The sequence below is a fragment of the Gavialis gangeticus genome, unplaced genomic scaffold (assembly GCF_001723915.1).
Source record: "Gavialis gangeticus isolate Ggan-Ray unplaced genomic scaffold, GavGan_comp1, whole genome shotgun sequence".
NCBI classification, from domain to species: domain Eukaryota; kingdom Metazoa; phylum Chordata; order Crocodylia; family Gavialidae; genus Gavialis; species Gavialis gangeticus.
Window position 1 is genome coordinate 33,432,457 of NW_017728994.1, and position 14,348 is coordinate 33,446,804.

At 46.3% G+C, this 14,348-nt stretch overlaps 1 protein-coding gene across 5 annotated transcripts in view; it reads left to right on the forward strand.

The window, feature by feature from the left end:
- Positions 1–14,348, forward strand: part of MAPK8 (mitogen-activated protein kinase 8) — a 171,243-nt gene that overhangs the window by 108,578 nt on the left and 48,317 nt on the right. For all 5 annotated transcript variants that reach the window (XM_019502545.1, XM_019502548.1, XM_019502544.1 and 2 more), the window contains one exon: positions 10,912–11,079. In XM_019502545.1, coding sequence (XP_019358090.1) covers positions 10,958–11,079 — 122 coding nt within the window. In that variant the 5' untranslated portion in view covers positions 10,912–10,957. The remainder of the gene's footprint in view (positions 1–10,911; positions 11,080–14,348) is intronic.

Genomic DNA, 14,348 nt, shown 5'->3' on the forward strand with positions numbered 1-14,348 from the left:
TTGTAAACTATGGCTTAGTATTTAACAAGATCTCAGCATTTCTGTCTGATAATGCAGTATATATGTGAAAAGCTTTCTCTGGTATGCTCTATGGAATGATGCCTAATGCAGTTCGTATCACCTGGAATACATGCATCCTTTCTTTAGCAAGTGACATCTGATGCACCTGTTTTCCTGATGTGGATAGCCTGGTTTCCTCTTTAAAAAAGTATTCAAACAATGTCCAGGCAGTAAGCTTTGATACAGGGAGTCCATTGCCCGTCAAAGCAGGGATCTACATGTGACTGTCAGTTCCACCAGAGCCAGTGCTTACGAGGTGGACTTTGTGGTTTTATGCAGTTTGTTTGTGACATGTCAGGATTGAAAACCTGATACCGCTATGACCATAAGCAGTACAACCTGTACTGGTCAATGCCGAGTGCTGGGCAGTAGTTAATTAACCTGGTGACCTCAGGAACTGCCAATAGCTTTGGGCGGATTAGTCCCTGAGGAGGGTAGCGGAACCCTTGATGGAGGAAATGCTATCATAAAGTGAATGAGCATAATTGCTCAGCGATTTGACCAACAGCACCCACACAGGGTAGATTGGGCTCTTCAGCCATGGCTGACAACCACTCTAGGAGTGGAGCACTGAAAGGCAGACAGATGGAAGACCTCCTCTGCACTGGCAAGTCCTGCAAACATAGCTGGTTCCAAACATATCAACTCCTGCCCTTCCTTTGGACCAAACCAGTATAGCCAAGAGGAGGATGCTGATACATGGGCAAAGCAGTGTCTCCATATCAGCTGCCCAGGTTATTGCAGCTATACCATGTGGAGAGGACACTCCATCCTTGCTGGCAGCATGGACACAACACAGAAGGTGGCAGTTACAGATCATAAGCTTTCACTCAATTGGTGTAGAGGAGGGCACTATGGGTCACCTTTTGCTGGCAGGAGATATTGAATTCTACTGGTCAGCTACTGCCCTCCATAATGCCAGGCAGCCCCTGGGCAGTTAGGTGCTGACTCACCAGAGTCTGTCTGCCACTTTGGGTGCATGGGGCTAAGCCAAGAGCTGAAAAGCAGGTGGAAATGCACTTGGCAAAAACCAGAAACCAAGAACTTTCCAGCTTGGAAGTTGGAATCTCAGGGCCATGTGTCCTGGCCTGACAGAGAATGACAACCTACAGTATATGAGCAGCATATGGCAGTCAGTCTTGATTGACTGTGAGCTGTACAAACTCAACGTTGACATTGCAGCACTCCAGAAAACAAGACTTGTAGATGCTGGTTCTGTCCATGAGGCCAAGTATACCTTCTTTTGGCAAAATAAAAGAGCTGAAAAAAATTGTCTGCATGGCATAGGTTTCACTGTGAACAACAAGGTGGTAAAGCTTATAGAAACACTCACTGGGAAGTCAGAGCGCATCATCTCACTTAGACTTCAGGCGACCATCGGCTTTGCGAACATCATCGGTGCTTATGCACCATCACTCAACTCCAGCCACGGGGAGAAAAATAAATTTTACGACACTGCACTAAGTTTTCAAAGAAATACTGTCAACTGATAGACTATTCCTCCTCAGAGACTTCTATACAAGAGTTGGCATAGACAGCAACTCATGGTCAGATTCCCCAGGGCATTTTGGCATCAGCAAGATGAATGAAAACGGCCAATGACTTCTTGAATTGTGCTCTCAAAACCAACTGTGCATTACCCGTTCATATTTTGCAGTAAAAGATCGCCAAAAAATGTCATGGCAACATCCACGAACAGGCCACTGGCACCAACTAGACCTTGTTATTGTTAGAGGGAAGATCTCCTTCAGTGCAGAAGACCTGCATGTTCTGTAGTACCGACTGTGACACCACCCACTCCCTGATCACTAGCAAAGTGAAAATTACAGCTAAGAAACTATATAGAGCAAAACCTAGGAGTGAGCCCAAAATCAGTACCACTAACACCAGGAACCAGAGGAAGTGCCAAGAGTTTGTGAAGGCTTTTGAACTCAGCATGTTTGGGAAGTCACTACCAGAAAAGGCAGAGGAAATAAGGGTTAAAAACTGAAATCCATAAAACGGCTAATGCTACACTGGGGGAAAAAAGACCATCCAATAAGGACTGAGTCAAAGAAAATGCACCTCTCATCAACAGCAAGAACACAGCCTACCTGGAACCCAACAAAAAGCTAACAGAGAGCACCAAAGCAAGACTTTGACAGGCAAAAAATGAGGTACAGAAAGCAACCAGACTCTGTGCAAGTCAATACTGGACTAAGCTCTGTGATGATAGACAGCCTCAGACATGGGGAACCTAAAAGTCATGTACAGTGGTCTAAAGAAAGCTCTAGGCGCTACTGGTAACAAGGCTGCCCCTCTTCAGTCAAGCAGTGGTGAAGCCATTACAGATGGAAGCAAGCAGATGTCTTGCTGGGTTGAACACTACTCAGAGCTATACACACCAGAAAAAAACATCACCAGCAAACCACTGGACCAAATACCACCTCTGCAGGTTATGCCAGAGTTAGGTGTGGAGCCCACTGTAAAAGAGCTAACCAAGGCCATTGATTCATTATCAAGTGGCAAGGCTTCTGGAAAAGATGGCATCTCAGTGGAAATTCTTAAGCGCGGGAAAGAGAGCCTGCTACTGTATCTCCATCAGCTGCTACTCCAATGCTGGAAAGAGGGTGAGGTACCACAAGATGTGTGATGTAAACACCATCACTCTGTATAAAAATAAAGGAGATAAGGGCAACTGCAACAACTCCAGCGGCATCTCGCTACTAAGTATAGCAGGAAAAGCTTTTGCAAGGGTCATCTTCATGTGCCTACAAACAGCAGGTGAGTTGTGTCTACCTTGAATCTCAGTGTGGATTCAGGGCTGGAAGATCAACCATAGACATATTTTCCCTGCAGCAACTTCAAGAAAAGTGCAGAGATCAAAACTGACCATTGTACATTGCCTTTGTGGCTCTAACCAAAACATTTGATACCGTCAGCAGAGCAGGCCTATTTGCAATCTTACAAAAGACAGGATGTCCACCAATCCTGTTAAGTCTTCTACATTCCTTCCACGACAGCATGGAAGCAACTGTTCAGTTTGATGGGTCCACTTCGGACAGCTTCAAGATGAAAAGCAGAGTGAAGCAAGAATGTGTTCTTGCCCCAACGCTCTTTGGAATCTTCTTCCCAGTACTCCTGATCTGCATGCTTAAAGACACGGAAGGTGGAGTGTACTGTTACACAAAACTGGATGGGAAACTCTTTAGCCTGTCACAACTTAAGGCAAAGACTAAAGTTAGACAGGTGCTTATCAGGGAGCTTCTAGTTGCTGATGATGTTGCCCTTATAGCCCACAACAAAGACCTACTACAAGAATTCATGAATTGCTTCTCAAGAGCTTGCCAGGTATTTGCTTTCACCATCAGCATAAAGAAAACAGTTGTACTAGCACAGGGAGTTCCACAAGATGAATCAATCACTGTTATTGAGAACTAGCTAGAAGTAGTCCAGAAGTTCAGCTACCTAGGTTCTACAGTGACCACCAACCTTTCAGAGGATGAAGAACTTAATGTTTGCATCAGAAAGGCTGCCAACACCTTCATCAGGCTACCTAAAAGAACATGGAACAACTCAAAACTTACTATTAAGACCAAAATGCTGGTGTACAAAGCTTGCATACTCAGCACTTCCATGTATTGTGGGGAAAAATAGACAACTTGTGCATATCAAGAGAAAAAGTTAAACAGCTTCCACCTGTGCTGTTTATGCCACATACTCAACATCAAATGGGAAGACAAGATTACCATTGCAGAGGTTCTTCAAAAGGCAAATTTACCAAGTGTGACAGCCCTACTCAGACAGGGATGACTGCTCTGGCTAGGCCATCTGAGCAGATTGGAAGATGGATGTATACCCAAAGACATGCTATACGGGGAACTTGTGGAGGGAACAAGAACAACAGGACATCCCAAGGTTCACTACAAAAATGCATACAAGCGAGATATGAAGGCATTTGGAATTGATCCTGACCAATGGGAAATCTTAGCAAGCGACTGGAACAAGCACCATCATTGTCTCCACCAGAGCATCAAAGTCCACAACAGGAATTGGCTCCAACAGCTTGAAGAGAAAAGAGTTCATAGGAAGCAAGCAGCTACTGAACCACCCAAACATGACATATACACTTGCATCCACTGCCACAGATCATGCAAAGCTTGGATTGGACTATTCAGTCACATGGGATGCTGCAAACCATCTGTGTCATAGGCTGTAATATACACTGTCTGTCGCAGACAAAAGGATGCCAGTAATAAGCAGCTTGGTACCAGGCAATGAATGAAGTATTACCCACAATTTATGTGTGAGGAGCTTGAAATCGCACCCGGCACACCAGTGCATGCTAAAACTACACAGTCTCTTAAGACAGAGTGACACTGAAGATCAAGTTAAGTTTGTGACTGAAAATGGGATTTGGTTCATGAAGCTTCTAATGTGGTTTGAAAGTCAGCAGGCTTGTTCCACAAAAAACTGATGGATTTGATAAGTTAGGTTGAAGACATAGCATCCCAACAACTTTCAAACTGTCAATGTGAAAACCAGCAAACTAGAATTGTTGCAGGCAATAGCTGCGAAGTTGAGTCAGTACTGCAAGTACAACCGGTCAACACCACCATGGTTTAAACAACTGGCTGCCACCTTTTTTTAGTGCTGTTCACAATTTTGACCCCAATGAGGTGACTTTTCTGAGTTTTGATCCTCAGCTACTGAAATCATCCCTGGATGGCAGAAAGAACGTGACAGGGAATGTGCTGCTTACGTGAACTTTGTCAAAGACTGCTGGATGCCTTTGTCTGTGAGTGTGTTTTGAGAATCTGTTTCTGATCAGTTTCCACATCTCTACAGCTTGGCAAAACTCTGCCTTAGCATTCCAACCAATTTAGTGGATGCAGAATGTGCAGTCGCAGTATATGGACAAGTTGTTCACGCCACAGGGACAGAGGATGTCAGTTACAACTGCTGGTGGATGCTGCATAGCGGGTTTAACAACTAACATGAATTGTTTCTGTCAAGGTTATCATTATTTAGTATTATGAAAGTTTTTGTAGAACACTAAATAAATTATGATAGTAGTTATGATTGATATTATATATATATATTTATATTCATATTATATTTCAATTTAAATTTCAATTTAATACTTAGATTCACAATAATACAGTAATTTATTTGATATTTCTGTGGACTTTGCTATTTAATTATGCTGAGGTTTTTGCCTCTTGAGCCAATAAACAGCAAGGGGCAGGGCTGGCAGGACCTCTCGGCCAATCAGGGGGCGGGGGGGGGCCTCACCACAAAAAGACTGTGACATTGGTTCCATGCACTGTGAGTGGCCTGCAAAAATCCCCCTGCTTCACAATTTAGGTAGGTCCCTAGTTATGAAGGGGACAGGAAGAGGAACCTGGCCTCCTGGGTTTGTTGTGGAGGCAGGAAGAGGGATTTAGATATACTTAGAGATGAAGGTTGTCTCCAGTTGCAGCTTATATGAGGATGGCTGGAGGGGGACTGATACAGAGAAGATGCCCTGTGGTACCCACTACACACATGGGAGATGAGAATGTGGGCCTGACAGCCCCAGCGTTCCTTCCCCCTTCCTCTGCCTGTTTCTTTAGTCACAGCCCTAAACCCCCCTTCCCTTAAGCTTTCTCCTGCTACCTTTATGCAAGCACTTGTTTTAATATTCTTGAAAATAAGCACCTTCTGAATTTTCCGTTGTACCCAAAATACATTTCCCTACGGCATCTGGCAGATATTAAAACAATGGCGTGATTGGGATCAAAGGGATTATATGTCTCATCCCAAACACTGCACCTCCTGCCATTCCAGACATGCGTGACAGGAGACATGATTTTTGGGATGAGTTATAGAAGTCCTCTAATCCCAATAGCATCACTGCAGAGCTGCCCTAGCTGGATCCTGCAGATCAGGTAGAAGGAGCTCTGTCTTAAACCTAGGTCTGCTCCCCAGCAGGTTCCAAATTCCAGGGTACGCAGGGCCAGTTCTGAAAATCAGCTAATTGTTGGACCTGATCAGTCCCAGGGCCAGTTCAAGACCCCTAGCTGTCTGCAGCTGTATCTGGCAATCAGACCTAGTCTGGTTGTCAGACTGGTCTCAAGCAGCTGGGAGAGATCTGGCTTGGGGCTGAGTCCAACAACCTGTTGATTATCAGCCAGCCTTGGGGCAGCCCTAGAACTATCCACCTGTATGCACATTTTTTAAAAATCCCAGAACTCTGGGACCTGTTGGCCTCTCCCCCATCCCAGGATCCTCACACCCTAGGATTTCTAAAAACCACATGTTTAGCCTGGCTCCCCACAACTCAGCCCTTTAAAGTGCCTCACCCTGCAGTCCCCAGTGGGGGCTGCAGCACAAGGGAAGAAAGATTGCTGGGCTCAAGGGTTGCCAAGGTCCTGGCAGGGGGAGCCCCTTAACTCCCCACAGGGAACCTTGAAACCTGCTCCCCCAGCAGCCCGTTTGTGGCATTTGGACAAGGTATGACAACCAGTTTGTTGTCAGAGTCAGCGGATAGATAGATGGCTGATGAAGTGAGGGAGGGAGCAGTACATCTTGGGATGCCAGGGGTCCTAGCAAAGACCTGGCACCCAACGTGTGATATATACAACATGTTTGAATTAAAGCTGGATAGAAACCAGCTACAAAAATATTGCACACGTTTGAAGCAATGTTTTTGTGGTTGGTTCGCCATTTTTATATTCTAAAATAGTTACTCTGTATGTGTATCATGTCTAAATTCATTGTGCAGTTAATCAGTTAATTGCACAATAAATGTATTGTGTGTCAGGGGTCTAAGGAAAAAAAAATCACATTTCGTGGGTTGTTGCTTTAAGTGCCTGGCTTTTTATCCTCCTTATTTCTGTCAAGGTTGGAATTGAACTAACATTTGCTTGAACTAAATCAGGCTTAATAGCTGCTTTTTTGTTCCTTTGAGCTAACCAGCCCATGCAGACAGTATTTGGCTGCTAAGCCTTTCATTTATCTTACCTGCTGATGTGTGGTTTAATCCATGTGTTTGAGCGTGAGGCTTGTGCCTATGCGGAAAGCCCAACTCTGTAAACACGACTTCTAATTGTTCTTCCTCTTTTGCTTCTCTTCTTCTGAGTAGCTCCATGGAAGGAAGGGCAGAGTCCAGCAGAGACAGATCCAGCAAAGTGCATTGGTACAGTCATGCCCCACTTGCTTCCTGCTCCACCTAAAGTTTAAAGCCAACTGCCTGGCAGCAGCAGTGACATTTCTATTCAGGCAGCCCTGAGGGAGTCAGATGACTTAATGCTCATTAGGATCTATCTGATTCCTAATCACTCTGCACTTTACAGGTGTTAATGACACCTTTCCCTTTTTAATGGTCTTGATGTTCCACAAATCAGGCTATCCTTTCTTTGGCAACTTTGCTGTCTCGTTAGCTATATGTGGGTTCTCTTCATGTAATAAAACACATACTTTTAAACTAGAGGCCTTTATACTGTCATTTTAGGATTTTGTATAAACATACTGAAATGCATAGCATAGTTCAGGGGTCAGTAATCAATGGCGTGTAGGCTGGCTCCATCGTGTGAAGAGATTTCATCCAGCCCACCTAGCTAGATAATGACATAATTACAGCCTTGCTCAGAGTGAAGATGTGCTTGGCTCATATAGATCACAATTTTTAGTCAGTATCTACCTGAGTTGACACTGGTGCAGCATCACTGGTATCTCTTCCTTAGGCTCATGCAAGGACACAAAGGAAACAGCTAAATTGTTTCCTTTGCCCTGCACATTAAAGGCATAGGATAACATGAAGAAAGCAGGAATGTTATTTCTCAGAGTTTTGAAAGTTAGTATCAGAAGCCTGAACACAATACAGAAGTAGAAAGAACTCTAGCAGCAGTGTTGCTTATGTCTTTTACAAGCAGGGAGAGAGAAAGATGACTTGAGAAACAGCATTTTGCATATGATTGTGGGCAGTGAGTTGTTGAGCACAATCTAGAGATAAAGTTATTGCTGCTGCAGAAGTGGAGATGAGTGAGCGATGAAGAAGGGATGGACTTTAGAGAAGTTGCTGTAAAGGAACAAGCAACAAAATTCATGGTTGCCTGAAGGTACTGGAGGAAAACTAGAGTCTAATCAGAGTGGTAGGACAGTGGAAACAACAGTGAGAAGACTGAGAGCAGAGTTGATCATTCACCATGCTGAGTTGTTGTTCGGATATACAAGATAACTTGTCTTGACAGGTGAGCAAGGTGGGAGCTGTGGAAGGAGTTGTCATACAGCTGGTGACTGAGGCCACGGAAACATGTGAGGTCATCTCTGAATAAAGGTTAAAGGAGAAGAGGACCCCAAGGATAATTGAGGGGAGAGGGGGAGTGGGGGGTTAAGCTATGTGCTACAGAGCTAGAGGAAGTAACTACATGCCTTTTGGCCTCATCCTTGGTTTATAACAAGGCTCTCCACCTTCTTGGGCCCAGTTTACTCAGGGTTTGCATAGATCCAGGCTGGCCTCAAAATGCAACCACAGGGGCTGGCTCCATTCAGGATTAAAGTTAACAGGTCCCTTTAACTTCCCTGATAGCATGCCATGAGACAACACTGAGACCCATTACTTTCTCCTTGCCCAGGGCTTACTAGGCCAGTGGTGCTCCAGCTTCTGGCCCTGTGGGCCAAATGAGTGGTGGAGTTGGTCTAAGGACCAGATTTAGTCCTATGACTCAGGACCAGGTCCCACGTTGCCTCCGCCCAGCCCTGCACACCTGGATAGGGTTCTGTCTAGTTTCAGCTGGTCCCCTTGTGCCAGGATAAGGCCCTTGGGCTTGGCATCACCCCTGCCCAGTGTTGTATCTTTGGATTGGGCCCTTGAGCCCTGCATGCTGTGATCAGGCCTGGGGCCTACCGCCTGTGCCACCCAGCTCCATTCTAGGATCAGACCCTGTGCACCTGATCTAGCATGCAGGGCCAGGGGCTCCTCACACACCTGGAAGTTTGGCAGCAGGGGAGCAGTACCACTGGTCCCCTGCTGCTGAATATTTGGACATGTGAGGAGCCTCATGGGCTGGATGACACTACACTGGGGATTGAACACCCTTGCCACAGGGGTTGAACACCCCTGTAATAGGCAATGTTATGCTCTTCTTCTATCCCAAGACCGAGCAGCTGCTGCCTCGTACAAGCTCTGCCACCAGTCCCTCTCACCTGTTTTCATCACCGTGCACCTAAACCATACTACCCTCCTCCACTGCTCCTCCACTTCCATATACAGTCCAGCAGCCCGTTTTTTGCAGAGCCCTGTGCACAGTCCTCTGCACATTCCACCTTCTCCCAACCCCACACAGAGCCCCACAACCTTCATATCTTATGAACCACTTGCCAGGCACTTGGTAGACACATACCAAGCTAGGTCTGCACATGCTAGCTCTGCAACTGGAAGCAGTATAGCTGTGTTCACTGTGACATTTCTGACAGTCTGAAAAGGGAGCCCATTTAATAAACCTTTCTTTTCAGACGTATGGTGACAATTAAAGCAGTTTATTTTAGCTTATGTAATGTGTTAAATAATTTAAAAACACATTTTAGTATATTTTAGTTCCCTTTGCGTTATTGAATCTGTGTGGCTGAATTGAATGCAGATCAGCTGGTTGAGAATCTAAATTGCTGAGCTTTTAAATTCTTGACGAATTCTAATTTTAGAGGCTTATTTTTGTGGACCACTCCAAATACATGACTGCTAACTGACTAACCTAAGCATAAAGACTGATTTCCAATTTACATTCTCCACATTTCTAAAGTTGTTTTAAAATAGAAGAAAATAAATGCACAACAAAATGCTGTTTAAGAGCTAAGAACCTTGTCATCAGTTAAGTAGTTTAATTTAACCAATACTTTCTGTAATTATATATGCATTAAAATGAAATGCACTTTGTTGCCAGTAGAGGTAAAATATTTCTTTAAAAGTCTTGTACATCATGTACTTTAAAAATTACTTGCTTTATCTCTAGGAAATCTACATGAAGAGAACATTAGGGACCTGCAGTTGATACTTAACCAAAAAATGCCATATTAAGGCCATATATGAAACTTTACTTCTTCCCCCTTGCGTATGTGTTATAGTCTCATTTGTCAGTTATCAAATAATATGCTTTAATGCTTTTATGCATGTTTAGAAATGTTCCAATGGGGAAAAAATAGATATAATTTTGAAGATTTTGGTGATGCATATGCTGCGTTAAAGTTGTATAATATAACCAAAAGGCTGATGTTTCTGAATTTATAGAGTGGTTAGCTGTGCAGCTTTAGGTTTGTTTTGTTTTTTATGGAATATGCTTCTCATGGTAGGAACGATATTCCTAGAAATAAGTAAGATTTATTTTTCTTGCTTGATTGATCACTTCTTTTTCCATAGTTCGTATCTGTTAGTCAAACCCACCTGGTTTTGGTAAACTGTTAAACTGTACCGGGCTTTGAAAGTTATGCTTATTTAGAAAGACAGATGCATCTTTTTCCTCCCTCTGTACATCCCATTAATTTTTTACTCCTCTGTCTCACATAGGTTCAGATTTGTTCATAAGTCTCTGTGGTAAGCTTCTGTTAGGCAAGATTTAGTTTTTATCCACAACTAATAGTTATTAATAGTAGTCCCTAATGGGATCCTAATCCTGAAAGGGCTCTTTTGTTGTAGGTCTTGGATTGATGTACAGAGACCATTTTTGTACCTTGAATATCTTCAACTTGAAAAACTTCTATTGTGGAGATGTCCTCCCTAGAGTTGACAGAAGTTGAGTGAAGAGTAGAAATCTTCTGATAAGGATTTCTTTTTTCATTAGGTACTTATAATTAACAAGTTTTGGTTTTCAAACCATAATCTTCTTGTTTTTATAGGTTGTGATTTGAATTTTGGATGAAGCTATATATCTAACTGGACGTCATGAGCAGAAGCAAGCGTGACAACAATTTCTACAGTGTAGAAATTGGAGATTCTACCTTCACTGTACTGAAACGATATCAGAATTTAAAGCCTATCGGATCAGGAGCACAAGGAATAGTGTGGTAAGGTTCCTTTACACAAAATTAGAAGTATGATAGTTTATCACATGCTACTGAAAGGCATTGGGTAGTCTGTGGGCTGGGGATTGATCAATATGGCTAAGTACAGACATTCAAAAAGCCTGAGCCTGAACTGATTGAATCTTTGCAGGTTAGTCTAAACTGTGTAGATTGAAATGAGCCGCAAGTGAAATGACATTCATTTTTTATTCTGGAAATGCAGCCACATGCCTACAGTGGCTCAGACTAGAAGCTGGAGGACACTAGAGTGAGCCTCCCTTCCTTTCTGCAGTGGCCAGCTGGCTGAAGGGAAGTTGAGCTGAGTGGAGTGTGACCAGGGAGCAGCAGGTGCTGTATGATTGGGGAGGGGTGAAACCCTGACCTTGGCCTGCATAGTCCCTAGCTGGGGTGTGCCTGGAGGGGGAGGGGGGAAGCAGCCCTTGCCAGCTTTTCCAGTGAAGGGGGAGCATGACCAGACCTCAGCCCCTGGCTGGCACTGAAGGATCAAGCAGCGAGAGCTGGGGCATGGCCGGACCTTGGCCCCATGTCTGAGGCAAAGGGGAGAAAGGGGCATGAGTGACTGGTGCCTCCTGAATCTGGGGGGTCACCTGCAGAAGCTGCCGATGGCGGCGGCCCTGTCAGGGGGGCACCAGCCCTACCGATAGCATCAGTGTCGGCCATCAGGGCAGGCACCGGTCCCATCGGGGGGGGCATGTGCACCCCTGTGCACCCCCTATCAGTCACCTATGGAAAGAGGGGAGGGAATCACAGAGAAGCAGAGCTGGCGGGGGCCTCCAGAGGTCCTCTAGTATCTAGTCCAGCACCTGGCTGAGCCCTGGCCAGACCCCTTCCATGCAAGCACAATCTAAAGAGCAGAGGGTTTACTTGCAGCATCCACAACTAAGAACACCTGTCAGGGGGGCTTTGTACTGCTGGGGAAAAAAGCCACCAAGGGCTTCCTGTGACCAGTTCCCCCTTCCGCTCTACAGCGGGCCCAGAGCTGCACCCCTCTAGCCCTGAGGTAGTGCCACACAGGGCTCCCCTGCCCCGGCCCTGTGGCAGGGGAGGAAGTTGTGGGGGAGAGCCATCTCCACTGCAGTGACTCTGTGACAGCCCAACCCAGTCTGGGTGCTGGGAGCAAACCAGGCGCACAGCTCCCATGGCCCCAGCCTGAGCCACAGCTGGCTGGGACGGGCCTTGCCCCCGCAGCCTGGCCCAGGCCCTCTGCGCCCGCCCTCAGCAGCACCCATGGGCCCAGCCAGCCCAACTCAGCTCAGCTTAGCCCTACAACCCCAGCCTCGGGCAAGGCAGGTTGATGGCAGGGCCAGGCCGTGGGGGCAGGGCTCTTCCCAGCCAACTGCAGCTCAGGCTGGAGCTGTGGGAGCTGTGTGACTCGATTGCTCCCGGCTCCAGAGCTGGAGGGGTACAGTGCTGGACCCCGCTGTGGGTCAGGAGGGGAAACTGGCCACAGGAAACCCTTGGTGGCTTTTTTTCCCCAGCAGTACAGAGGGTGGGTGTTCTTGGTTGTAAGCAAATCCTCCATTCTTTAGATACTATTTGTACAGACATTCGGGAGGTTAAATTTGGTTCAAAATGGCTGCCTGATTTAAACTTAACTCGTCCCAGTACTGACCTTACACTTACATACCCTGGTTTCAGTGACCAGAAATCAGTCTAAACCTGTAACTACAGAAATTCTATATACAAAAACCAGTCTAAAAATTGCAAAACATGGTGTAAGATAAACTTGTATCTATGTAGTTTCAAACTTACTCAGTTAAGGTCAAACCGGTGCATGGAACTTCTGTCCACTTTCCCTGCGCAGCTATGGAGCTGGGAAAACCCAGCCATTGGCTCCAGCCTCAGGGCTGCTCTTTTCACCCTGGCCTCCCCCGTGGGATATTTTTTGCTGCCCTTGGCCCAGCTAGCCCTCTCAACTCCCATCCCACAAGCCCCTCTGGGTGTAGTCACTTTTATCAGCGTTTGCTGCTGCCAGAGCCACGCAAGTCCCAGTGTGGGAGGGAGCAGGAGGGATGGGGGTATGGGTTCACTGGGGGAAGGACTGGGAGTTAAAAGTAGCTCCTGATACTCTCAGACCTGCCATGGGCCCCACTAGACACTCCCCAGTAAAACCCTGTGCATTGTGCCTGCTCTACTCCCCACCCATGGAACACACTCCTTCCCACCCTACCTGTGGGTCGTGCCTTCCCCCCACCCTTTGTAAGTTGTGCCTGCCACCCCTACCCTACCCATAGTCACGCCTACCCCCTCACCCCTTGCAGGTCGTGCCTGTCCCTCCACCTCGCCCACACGTCATGCTTGTCCACCTACTCCACCAGTGGGTTGTGCCTGCCCCCCCCACCCCTTGTGGATCGTGCCTGTCCTCCCACCTCACTCACAGGTCATGCTTGCCCTTCCATCTGCCCCACGCGCAGGTTGTGCCTGCCCTCATCTGCTGACACACCCTCAACCCCTCTAGTCTGGACCCCCCTGCTAGCCCCCGCCATCCTGACTTACCTGATATTGGGCAGCCATTTTGAACTGATATAACTTCTCCCTAATGCCTCTGAATGTCTGTACTTAGACAAATAGTAATAGCATGCATTTCCCTTTCCTCTACAGCCCAATCAGTGCTGCTTACTGTTGATCTAAAACTTCCCCTTCCATTTAAGGTCCAATTCCCTTCAATGCACACATGTCTAGCTATGCAGTTAGTCTGTAAATTTGGGCAACCACTAATGGGGAAAGGCTAAATGGGGCAAAGAAGTTAATTTTTTCCTGTAATTTAAGGAATTTAAGCTTTTTTGGGCTAGGGACAGACATTCAAAAAGCCTGAGCCTGAATTGATTCAGTCTTTGCAGGTTAGTTTAACCTGCAAAGCTTGAACCGATTTGGAGGTGGATAGACATTCCCTTTTCATTCCAGAAATGCAGGCACATGCCTGCAGTGACTCAGGCTAAAAGCTGGGGGAGGCTAAAGCAGCCCACCTTTCCCTTCCACAGAACTGAGCTGAGGGGGTGTGTGGCCAGGCTTTGGCAGGACGCTCTGACTAGGGAGGGGTGTATACCCCCACCCTGCCTGCACCATCCCAGGCTTTTCCCCCACTTGCTGCTGAAGGGGGAGGAGTGTTGCCAGCCCCCAGCCCCTGGCTAGTACTCTTGAGGCAAAGGGGGTGTGTGTAGTGCATGCATGTGTTGATGATACTGAGCTTTTCAACCTCCCTCCCCCTGTCTGCAAACCTGACAGGACTGCAAACCAGCAGGGGGCCGATA